Source organism: Macaca fascicularis, chromosome 10 (assembly GCF_037993035.2).
Source record: "Macaca fascicularis isolate 582-1 chromosome 10, T2T-MFA8v1.1".
In the NCBI taxonomy this organism is placed as follows: domain Eukaryota; kingdom Metazoa; phylum Chordata; class Mammalia; order Primates; family Cercopithecidae; genus Macaca; species Macaca fascicularis.
Genome location: NC_088384.1, coordinates 57,401,906 through 57,413,232, shown reverse-complemented (window position 1 = coordinate 57,413,232; position 11,327 = coordinate 57,401,906). Strand labels below are relative to the sequence as shown.

At 40.3% G+C, this 11,327-nt stretch overlaps 1 protein-coding gene across 4 annotated transcripts in view; it reads right to left on the bottom strand.

The window, feature by feature from the left end:
• Positions 1-3,042: 3,042 nt before the first annotated feature.
• The window catches only part of LOC135965570 (POTE ankyrin domain family member B-like), a 28,868-nt gene continuing 20,583 nt past the window's right edge, over positions 3,043-11,327 (bottom strand). For 2 of the 4 annotated variants that reach the window (XM_065522622.1, XM_065522624.1), the window contains exons 10-13: positions 11,011-11,177; positions 4,001-4,121; positions 3,169-3,345; positions 3,043-3,069 (exon numbers count right to left, since the gene is read on the bottom strand). In XM_065522622.1, the coding sequence (XP_065378694.1) occupies positions 3,043-3,069; positions 3,169-3,345; positions 4,001-4,121; positions 11,011-11,177 (492 nt within the window). Of the gene's footprint in view, positions 3,091-3,168; positions 3,346-4,000; positions 4,122-11,010; positions 11,178-11,327 lie in introns of all 4 variants that reach the window. The other 2 variants (XM_065522623.1, XM_065522625.1) reach the window with 1 other exon arrangement.

The window sequence follows — 11,327 nt, the reverse complement described above, 5'->3', positions numbered from 1 at the left end:
AGCCCAGTTCTGAACACTTGCTGGAGAGCTGATGCGGTCATTTGGAGGGAAGGAGGCATGCTGACTTTCTGAGTTCTCAGTATTCTTGCACAGATCCTTTCTCATCTTTATGGGCTTATCCTCCTTCAGTCGTTGAGGTTGCTGACCTTGGGACAGGATATTTTTCTTTTATTATATCTGATGACCTTGAGGATTTGATTGTGGTGTAAGGCGGACTCAGCCAACTGGTTTTGTTTTTGGAGGATTTTAGGGGGCCAACATGCAGCTCCCAATTCCTGAACTGTGTGCTTTAACTCTGGGGAACGTGTATTGGGCCCCATCTTTGTTCTCTGGCTCCTCCAGGTTTGGAGTCCACTGCACTGAGGGGATCCAAGTGCGGCAGCTGCAGCGGAATGCTAGCGGATGCAGGAGTCCCTGCCTCCCTGAGAGCATTGACAAGGGGGTGGAGGCAAGACAGCTGGGGTGTGGGCCAGGGGGCCCCTGCTGACTCTGTGTGCTGTTACACTGGAGGCAGTGCTGGTTTGGGGTGGACTGCTGGCCAGTGCACCTCTGGGTGCCTTCTCTGAGCCCCCCCTCCCCCAAAGCAGCAGTGGTCGCTCAGGATATAAGAAGGTCCCTTTTTCTCTGCACAGCATTACCTCAAGGGTGAGATGTTGACAGGGATGGGGTTTTTGGCTCTGTTCCAACCACAGCTTCGTCTTCAGTGGCAGTTGGTGTGGGTTGGGGTGTGTGCTGCACTCCCATGTGCTATCAGGGCAAGTACAGAAAAACCCACCTGTGTAAACAGACACAGCAAAGGGATGTGAGAAGTTTCCATATAAAGGGCTGCAGTATGCAGAGGTGATGTGCAGGCTGGTTCATGGCTGTAGGGGCCACCTTGCTGCAGCTCTCCACTAATCAGGCACGGTCCACTGGTACAGAAGCTATGGTGTGTGCACCCGAGAGTGTCCTGTAAGCAGGTGTGGCCTGGCTGGGGTCCTGGGAGAGGCAAGCTGACTAAGGGGTGCTGAGGTCAGACCAGCCCCACCTGATGTGCAAAACTGCCTAGCAGAGATCAGGTCTCAGAGAACTCTCTCAAAAGTGAACCCAGCACAGCACAACTGCTCTACACAAACATGGCCAGACTTCTTTTTTAAGCAACTGCCCTTTTTAAAGAAGGTAACTCTTAGACCTGATCTGTGCTGGGCAATCTTGCACATGAGACAGGGCTGGTCTGACCGCAGCACTCCTTAAGTGCTGGGATAAAGTGTCTCATAAGAGCAAGCAGAGCTAGAGAGATAGCTGTCCCTGCCCTCTGGGCTGCATATCATCTGACTTGTTGCTCTACAACTTTGTCTCCTGGAGGCTCCACCCGAGAGAGACGTAAGTTAGCAGTTACTTAATGTAATCACCCCAGGATGGAGGGTCTGTGCTGTGAGCCCAAGTCAGGGTTCCCTGTCTGGTGATGAACAGTGCAGGGTGTGTTATACCTGTGGGAAATGGACTGGTGTGTTCCTTGGGTCAACTGCAGCTTGTTGGAGGTGTCGATATGGCACTTAGGGTCTTTGCTCCCTTGATATTCTGAGGGAAGCAAGGGCAGTTCCACTGCAGAGGCAGCGGCAGAGAGGATTTCAGTTGCTCCTGGAAGCTCAGTCCAGGGAATTGCCAAGTTGCTACAGGCTTGATAGTTCCAGTGGGGGGCTGGCTGGAGACCCTGCCAGGGGGGCCTACCCATTGAGGAGATATGGAAATGGGCACCCACATAACAGTCTGGCCACTTTTCTGTGGGGCTGCTGTGGTATGCTGGGGGTCCACTCCAGTCCCCAATGGCCTCCTATTTTCCAGTGCCTGAAGGTATCAGCAGTGAAGTCTGCAAAAAGGCAAAGATGATAGCCTGCCCCTTCCTCTGGGAGCTCTGCACCTCGGAGGTATGAACCAGTTGCCAATCTGTACACACCTGTAGGATGTGGCTGGAGGCAAGTTGAGAAGTCCTGAACAGTCAGGAGGAACAGGAACAGGGACTTGCTTAAAAAAGAAGTCTGGTCACATTTTTGTAGAGTGGCTATGCTGTGCTGGGGGTTCACTTCAGCCCCTGGTTGCCTCAGACACTCTGAAACTTGAGGACTGAAATGGCTAAGTTGTCCAAACGGCAAAGATGACAGTCTGGTCCTTCCCCTGGAGCTCTGACTCAGGGAGGTCTGAAACCTCTGTCAGCCAGAGAACAGCAGTGAAGGTGGCTGGAGACCCTGGTTGAAAGCCTGCACCCAGTGTTTACAAATGTGGTCGGAGACTGACTTAAACACGAGTCTGGCCACATTTTTGGAGGGTGGCTGTGCTGCACTGAGACACCACTTCCACCCCTGGTCAGCTTGGGCTCTCCAAAGCCCATGGGCCAGAACGGCTAGGTACCCAAACAGCAAAGGTGGTGGCCCTCCCCTCTCTCTGGGAACTCTGTCCCAGGAAGGTTTCAAATATCCGTTGGCCAGGGAACACTAGTGGGGGTAGCTAGAGGCCTCAGGTGGGAGGTCCTGTCCAGTGATGAGGAACAGGATCAGGGCCTGCTTACAGAAGCAGTCTGGCCATGATTTGGTAAAGCAGCTGTGCCGTGCCACAGGATCTCTTCTGCCCTTGATGGGTTTGTAGTCTCCAAAGCCCACACACTAGAATGACTAAGTTGTCTGAACAGGAAAGATGGGGGCCTGCCCCATCTTGTCTCTCAGAGTTTATCCTGTGTGATGCAGCTTAATGTTTAGGCTGTTAATTTTGCTGTCAACATTAGAGTTGTTCAGAAAGAATCTCACTGTTATCTTTTAGGTTAGATATATGAGAATTCATTTTTTTCCTGTAAATAAACCTGTTCATGTTTGTTCTCTGTAAAGAAGTCTCTTTCATCTATTTGACATTGATCACAGTCATGTAGGGCAGTAGTCAGTCTAAAACGACATGATAGGATTTCCATTTCCAGTGTTTCCTAGCTGTGTCTTACATTCTGCAGTTCAGAACTGAGCATTCTCAGTGGTCAAAATGCTAAGCTGTCCACTCTACTGAAATACTGATTTTTACTCATGCTTCCTCATTCAATTTTACAGCCTTAAGAAGTTTATCATTATTCTCAGTTGTCAAAATGCTAAGCTGTCCACTGTACTTAAATGCTGACTTTTGTTAATGATCCTCCCTTAATTTTACAGCCTTTAGAAGTTTATCATTCTTTGCTTTCACACTTTGAATTTCCTCCAAAAGTTTCTTTTCCCTTAGCTGGCTCTGCTCTTTTATTTTGTCTACTTTCAGTCTCAGCATGGCAATTTCTTCCTGCAACATGCGATTTTCATGCAAGAGATCTTTTTCTTTCTTATTGGTAAGAGAAACCTAAGTAAACAAAGGGAACTTTTAATTAGCACTCAAGAGAATGACATATCATGATTTCTTCTGAAATTAAAGTATGACATTTATATTTGTATAAGGAAAGAATTCCCATAGTGGATATTTAACTGGAAAAAAGTTGGACAAAACTTCAAATCTAAAAATGTGTAAATTCCAAAAAGTTGAAATACTTATTTAAAGACCATGAAAAATAAGTCACTAGAGGATTTTTAGAATTTCAGAATTGGAAAAGCCTTTCTCTGAATTATAAAAAACACAAATGCATAAAATATAAGATTAATAAGCTTGAGTATATTTTTTAAATTGGGTTTATTCTCTGATATCTAATCTATCAACCACACCATTGTAAGAACCTTAGCTATGCATATATTTGGACAGAAGCAATTTCTTAAAGTTCTTTAAGTTCCTTTTTCTGAAGAAAGTTTTATCAATATACTACTTTTCTAATATTTTTACAGTCAGTTGTAAGAATTGCATTTATTCATAACTGTTTAAGCATTGTACCCTTCCACAATGTACATGTAGGCATCTAAACATTGCACTTCTGTTTTAAAAATCCTGTGTGCTTTCCAAAATACATAAAGTTGTCTTTTAAATAAATACACATATTAAAACATTTGAAAATGACTAAAGAAAATACCTCAGAATTCATTTTCTTTTCAGCCACTTCCATCTGCTCTTGTTTACCAGTCAGAATCTCTTGTGATATTCCAGCATTCTGTTCTTCCGAAACTTGCTTCTGGGTATCATTTTGTTCATCACTAGAAGAAATTTTGATTTTCATGAAATACTGGAGGTGTCCCTAAAATGATCTACAGGGCAACATGGTGCCATCAGATGTCATTCACACAATGCATATCTGCACATTAATCCAAGACAAGGCAAAGGGGTCTCACATCTCTTAACCCAGCTCTCCCCAACCATGATGGCACCAGGGACTGGTTTTGTGGAAGGTAATTTTTCTGTAGACCTGAGTTGGGGGATGGTTGCAGGATGACTCAAGCACATAACATTCATTGTGCATATTATTTCTATTATTACTTATATATAATGAAATAATTACATAGCTCACCATAATGTAGAATCAGTGGGAGCCTCAGCTTGTTTTCCTGCAACTAGATGGTCCCATCTGGGGGTGACAGTAGATGGTGACAGATCATAAAGCATTAGATTCTCATAAGGAGTGAACAACCTAGATACCCTGTGTAAGCAGCTTACAACAGGGTTTGAGTCACACTACTATGACAATCCAATGCCACCACCGATCTGACAGGAAGAGGAGCTCAGGCAGTAATGTGAGTGACAGAGAGTGGCTTTAAACAGATGTAACTTTGCTTGCTCACCTGCCACTAGCCTCCTGCTCTGTGGTCCAGGTCCTAACAATCCAGGGACTGGTACTGGTCCATGGCCTGGGGATTGGGAAGCCCTGTGTTAACCCATACTTTTTATATTTATTTTTGGGAAACACTTTCTACTTATATTCTTGATTCCTCTGTATTTTATAGACAACTCAGAAATTCCTTTTGGAACAAGACAGGGTCTAATATTGTGTTTTTAACATACAACTTTGAATTAATTTTATCTGTGTATGTGACAGAGATGTGAAATAAAGTAATCATTAATCACTTTTGATTTTACTTTTATTTCATGCATGTTAAGAATAAAACTGGGAAGTCCTAGGCAGAGCAATTGGGCAAGAGAAATAAAGGACATCCAAATTGGAAAAAAGAAAGTCAAATTATCTCTTCACCAATGATATGATCTTATCCCTAGAAAACCCTAAAGACTCCTACAAAACACTCCTAGATTTGATAAATGAATTCAGTAAAGTCTCAGAGGCTACAAAATGTACAAATACCAATGAGTAGTACCACTATACACTACCTACAACCAAGTTGCGAGTCACGTCAAGAACCCAGTCCCTTTGACAATGGCTGCAAAAGAGTAAAATACCTAGGAAAATACGTAACGAAGGAGGTGAGTCAACTATAAAAGGATAACTGGAAAACACCAATGAAGAAAATCAGAGATGACACAAATAAATGAACATACATCCTATGTTCCTGGACTGAAAGCATTGATATTGTGAAAATGATCATAGTGCCCAAAGAAGTCTACAGATCCAATACAATTTCTATCCAAGTACCAATGTCATTCTTCACAGAGTTATTTTAAAAAGCTGCCATTCATGTAGAACCACAACAGAGCCTGAATAGCAGCACACACACCAAGCAAAAGGAACATACATGTTGGCATCACATGACCTGAAAACTGTAATTATTTTTAATGAGGTAAAAATGCATAAGAATATTACTGTTATTGTACAGAGAAGACAGTGAACAAGAAAAGGAATTTAAAAAGAGAATATCACTACCATATACATATATTAACTGACAAAGAGACTAAAATCTCCTACTGGAGTTTATGTTAGGACTTGAACAAAAGCTTCTAGAAATACCAATAACAGAAACAAGGCAATTAATTTTAAGGAATAAATTATGCAAAGAAATATGTATTTTAAAAAATGTAAATAGATCTTCCTGAGAGCTATTATTAACCAATTCATCGTGACCACAATTTTAAAATGAGGTCTAAAATTCTGGAATACAAAATAGTTTCATTTTGAACATAGTTAATTGAAGGCAACTTTTAAACAGAAAATGTTAGTTAAAGTTGAGTGTAACTTAGGAAAGAAATGACCTGTACCAATGGTAACAAGAAGCCACCCAGAGCCAGTTTGAAATCTAATCAACCAATCAATGACCACTGGTCTTGCTCACCAACCAATACAGATGTGAGCAGCTTGCTTCTGAAATACAGCCAAGCAGCAGCACCTGCTCCATCAGAATAGCCAGTGCCGGAGCAGTATTCCTCTTACTATAGGAAGCAAAAAATTTCCAACTCTCTCATTTTATTTCAAATACCAAAGGTTCATAATCCCTTGAAAAGAATTTGTAAGTTCATTAAATGTGCCACCCCAATTTTTTTTTTTTTTTAAAGCAGGTGGCCAGGTGCAGTGGCTCATGCCTGTAATCCTAGCACTTTGAAGGGCCAAAGTGGGTGGATCACCTGAGGTAAAGAGTTCGAGACCAGTCTGCCCAACAAGGTGAAATTAGTAGTCTCTACTAAAAATACACAAATTAGCCAGGTGTGGTGGCATGGCGCTGTAATCCCAGCTTCTCAGGAGACTAAGGCAGGAGAAATACATGAACCCAGGAGGCGGAGGGTGCAGTGAACTGAGACCCCACCACTGCACTCCAGCCTGGGTGATAGAGTGAGACTCTATCTCAAAAATCAAATCAAATAAAATACTAGTAAAGTTTGCAATTCCTCTGACTCAGTTTACCATAATTACAATTATGATTACAAATAAAAGAATAAATAATTAATAACCACAATATTGGGCTTTTCTCCCTAAATAAAAAAATTAATATAAAGAATGTAGCTTATTATAAAAAGCCAAAACAATTATTAAAATGCATATAATTACCAGACAAAACTAAGAGAATGACCCATGTCAAAATTTTAAAGTAAGAATCAATCAAACAACATACCCAGGATAAACTCCATTCACTCATTTAATAAGGATTTATTAGGTAGCTACATCCAATACGCTAGGCCTTTTTCTAGGCAGTGAGGATATAGTAGTGAAAAATAAAATCCTTATTCATGAGAGTGAGATAAACACACAATAACAACAGACAGAGAAGACAAAAGATACAGTATGTTAGAGGAGAAAAACTAAAGCAGGAAAATGAAACGTTTATGTGTTTGATGGGGAGGGTGGTAGGAAAGTTGGGATGGTCAGAAAAGTCTCTGCTGAGAAAGGGGATTTCTTTCTTTCTAATACAAAAAACCTTTTATTTGTATATCAAAGACTCTAAGAAATGATGATATAAGGTTAAGAGTGTTGATGTCAAGATACAAATGGATTTGAAGTTAGAGATGATAAATCACTTTGTTTCATTGAACCTTCCCTTGGTTACATTAGAGAGCCTCCCTGGTACACTCCCAGTTGAATCTTAAGCATGATGCATCTGGGTAGTACATGGTTCTTCCTCAGAAAGTGGTTGTTCCATAATGTGTTTCTTTTTACCCTTTTTCTACTTCTTAGCAGAAAGGAGGTTTTAAATAAAGAACTGAAGGAATGGAAAGAGTAAGCTAGGAGGATATCCGTGGAAAAAGCATTCCGGACACAGGGAACTGCCAAGTACAGAGGTGTGCTTGGAGTCTTTAAGCACTAGGGGTAGAGAAGGGATGGCAAGAAGTTCAGTGTGGCTAAAGCAGAGCAAGGGAGATAATTAGGAGGAAATTTGATACATACTCAGAGTGAAATGGGAGGCAATCAGAAGGGCTGGGGCACAGGACTGACACAATTTGACTTATATTTTAGGTACATCCACTGAGTTAAGAATTGATGAAAAGGGAAGTTTTTAAAAGCCAGGACTATCAATTACCAGTCTATGACACTCATGTAGACTGCAGATGAGGGTGGCTCAGATGTAGAAGATATGACTGGCTTCTGGACATACCTTCAGGTAGACCTGACAAGATTTACTGAGAGAATAGATGTAAGGTGTCAGAGACGGAGAGAGAGATGAGTCAAGAATGACAACGAGATTTTTGGCAGAGCAACTGGAAGAGTTGCCCTTAACCAAAGTAGGAAAGAATACATGAGGGGTAGATTTCAGAAAGGCCATTAGTAGCCCAATTTTTGGTCTGACAAGTGTGTGATACCCAATAGCTAACCAAATAGAGATATCAAGTAGGCAGGCTCATATGGAAATCTGGAATTAGGGAGAGAGATCTGAGCCAGAGACATACATTTGGAAATCACTAGCATATACACGGTAGAAAAAGTCACGAGGGGCTGGGTGCAGTGGCTCATACTTGCAACCCCAACACTTTGTGAGGCCAAGGCAGAGAGATCACCTGAGGTCAGGAGTTTGAGACCAGGCTGGCCAACATAGGGAAATGCTGTCTCTACTAAAAATACAAAAATTAGCCGAGCATGGTGGCACGAACCTGTAATGCCAGCTACTCAGGAGGCTGAGGCAGGAGAATCACTTGAACCCAGGAGGTGGAGGTTGCAGTGAGCCGAGATCACACCACTGAACTCCAGCCTGGGTGACAGAGTGAAACTCTGTCTCAAAAAAAGAAAAAGTCATGAGAGAGAAGATTGAGGACTGAGCCCTCGGAAAAAACAATGTCCAAATGGAGAAAGATGAGGAGGAGCAAGCAAAAGAGGCCATGATGAATGGATTAGAAAGGCAGGAGGAAAAGCCTGAGGGACTGAGGTCCTGAAAGCCAAGTTGAAGACGCTGTTAGAGAGGAGATGTCCTCCATTGGCTCAAATTCTGCTAACAGATTAAATAAAATGAAGTGTACGAAAAATGCCTAGATTTATTACAGAAAAAAATTAGTGATAATCTTGAGGAAAAACAACGTTGGAGGAGTACTGAAACTGAAGACTTACTGGTGTGAGATCAAGAGTGAATGAAAAGAAAATTGAGTTCATGAGTGTAGACATGTTCTTTTAAGGACATCATACTTAGAAGTCATGGCTGAGAATGTTGTTATTTTCTTCCACAGTCATGGAAAATAATAGACAATTAATTTCAAATTTTATATAACAGGTGTAGTCTTCAAATTTTACATAACAATTATATATTTTAAAAGTTATAAAATTATACACATGTGGCATTAAAAATGCCAGACTGAGGTGTTAAATTCTTAAAAGTATAGAACTAAAAGTCACCTTAAACAATTCTAGATTCCATAAGCTGAATATCACTTTGTTCATGCTTATACATAAAGACCAAGAAACACTAAACGTTTCAAGGAGAGTATTTCTGGCTTGATAAAAATCAGCCAATTCTAGAACAGTTGATACTCATCAAATATACAAAGTAATTGATCACAGTAAACTACTGAGTTCTATTAACAGGAATAAAGTGGCAGAAATGCAGAAAATAGTCTTATGTTATAAATGAAATTTAAAAAATTATATGAAGTCACTGTGGAAAAATGTGGTGTGGTGAATACTGAAATATATCCTTTTCTAAAAGGAAGGATAATGTCACACATGCCGGACACTTTTATGAATAAGAGTTACTGCATTAGTAGCACCTTCCTTTTAGCACAAGGTCAGCACATTAGCACCTGTGGGCCAAATCCCACTGCCTGTTTTTGTAAGTCAAGTATCTTGGAACCCAGCCACGCTTATTCACTCTACAGTTCACAGAGTCAATTAGCTGGGTGTGATGTTGCACACCTGTGGTCCCAGCTAGCAGAGAGGCTGAGGTGGGAGGATCACTAGAGCCCAGAAAGTGGAGGCTGCAGTGAGCCATGATCACAAAACCGCACTCCAGCCTGGGCAACAGAGACCCTGTGTCAAAATTATATATACAGTCTGCAAAGCCTAAAATATTTACTAACTGACTCTTTGCAGAAAAATCTGACCAAATTCTGGTTTAGTAGATGAAAGATCCTTTGATACATTTTAATAAAAGTTTTACCCAATATACTGAAATGTTTATATTAAATATAGATCCCCATACAATCCCTTGGCAATATTCAGATTGAAGACCCAATATTTCAGCACTCAGGCACTGACAACAAAAATTTAATAACTAGCAATCAAGGTACAGTGTCAATGGAGCATGCAGCTTCCATTTGCAACACAGCAGATATTACAAGAATTCTAACAAAATTATCTTAAGATGTGTTATCAAAGTAAAGGTTTTAAATACATTTTAATTGTGAAATAATCCGTATACTCTAGCTCTAACCTCATTTGTAAAAAATGGTTCCATACTACATTATTTTCTGGGAATGAAAATTGAGCTATTTCCTATTGGTAAGGATTTACTTTTAATAATGATAAATTCCTACTGATAAGGATCCATCTTTTGATATAATGATGCTGTAATAAATGTTCTTATATGTAAGTATATACATAACTAATCTATACAAGTATCCTTAACATACATATATAACCTTACTATGTTATATATGTGTGTGTGAATATGCTACTCAATTAATGTTCGAAATGCATTTACCAACAGTGTACGACATGTCTTTTTCAATGAGACCATTTCCTTTGCAGCAACACAGATGGAGCTGGCGGCCACTATTCTAAGCAAACTAATGCAGAAACAGAAAATCAAATGCCACATATTCTTAATCATTTAGTGGAAACTAAACAATGAGAACTCATGGACACAAAGAGGAGAATAACAGGCAAAAGGGTCTACTTGAGGGTGGAGCATGGCTGGAGGGAGACGACCAAAAAACTACCTTTTGGGTATTTTGCTTATTATGTGGCTGATGAACTAATCTGTAGCCCAAACTTCCATGGTACAGTTTACCTATATAACAAACTGCACATGTACCTCTGAAGCTAAAAGTTCACTAAAATGTAAAGAAATTCCTTTCCCCTCACATTTGCCAATACTCATTATTTTTCAAATAAATTAATGACTGGAAAAAATGGTAACTCATTTTTTGCTGATTTTCATTTTTCTGATTACCAGGCAAGGCTGAATATCCTAGGAAAAATATAAAATTTTTAATCATGAATATTAGCCCAAATTAGGATTAGTTTGACAGCATATGGCTGTCTCCTATTAAATGTTGTCATAGGCTTACCTGTGATACTCTTCATTCTCAGTGTCAGGAAATTGCTGACTTTCAGGTGTTCTGCTCTTGCTTTGTGGAATTAATCCATCATCACCATTGCCAGCAGTGGCATCATTAGTCAGGTTTTCTGGTAATCCCATATTATTACTTCCGTGCTTCTTCATGTCTTCTTCAGCCTTGAGTGGAAGTTTGATATTAAGGATATTCACTTTATTGAATAAAAAGAACCTTTTTGATTGATTTTATCAATTGACTCAGTTTGTCATTATTGTAGTCATTAAAAATATTTCACACTTAAGTTTGATCATATATACAGAACAATTACC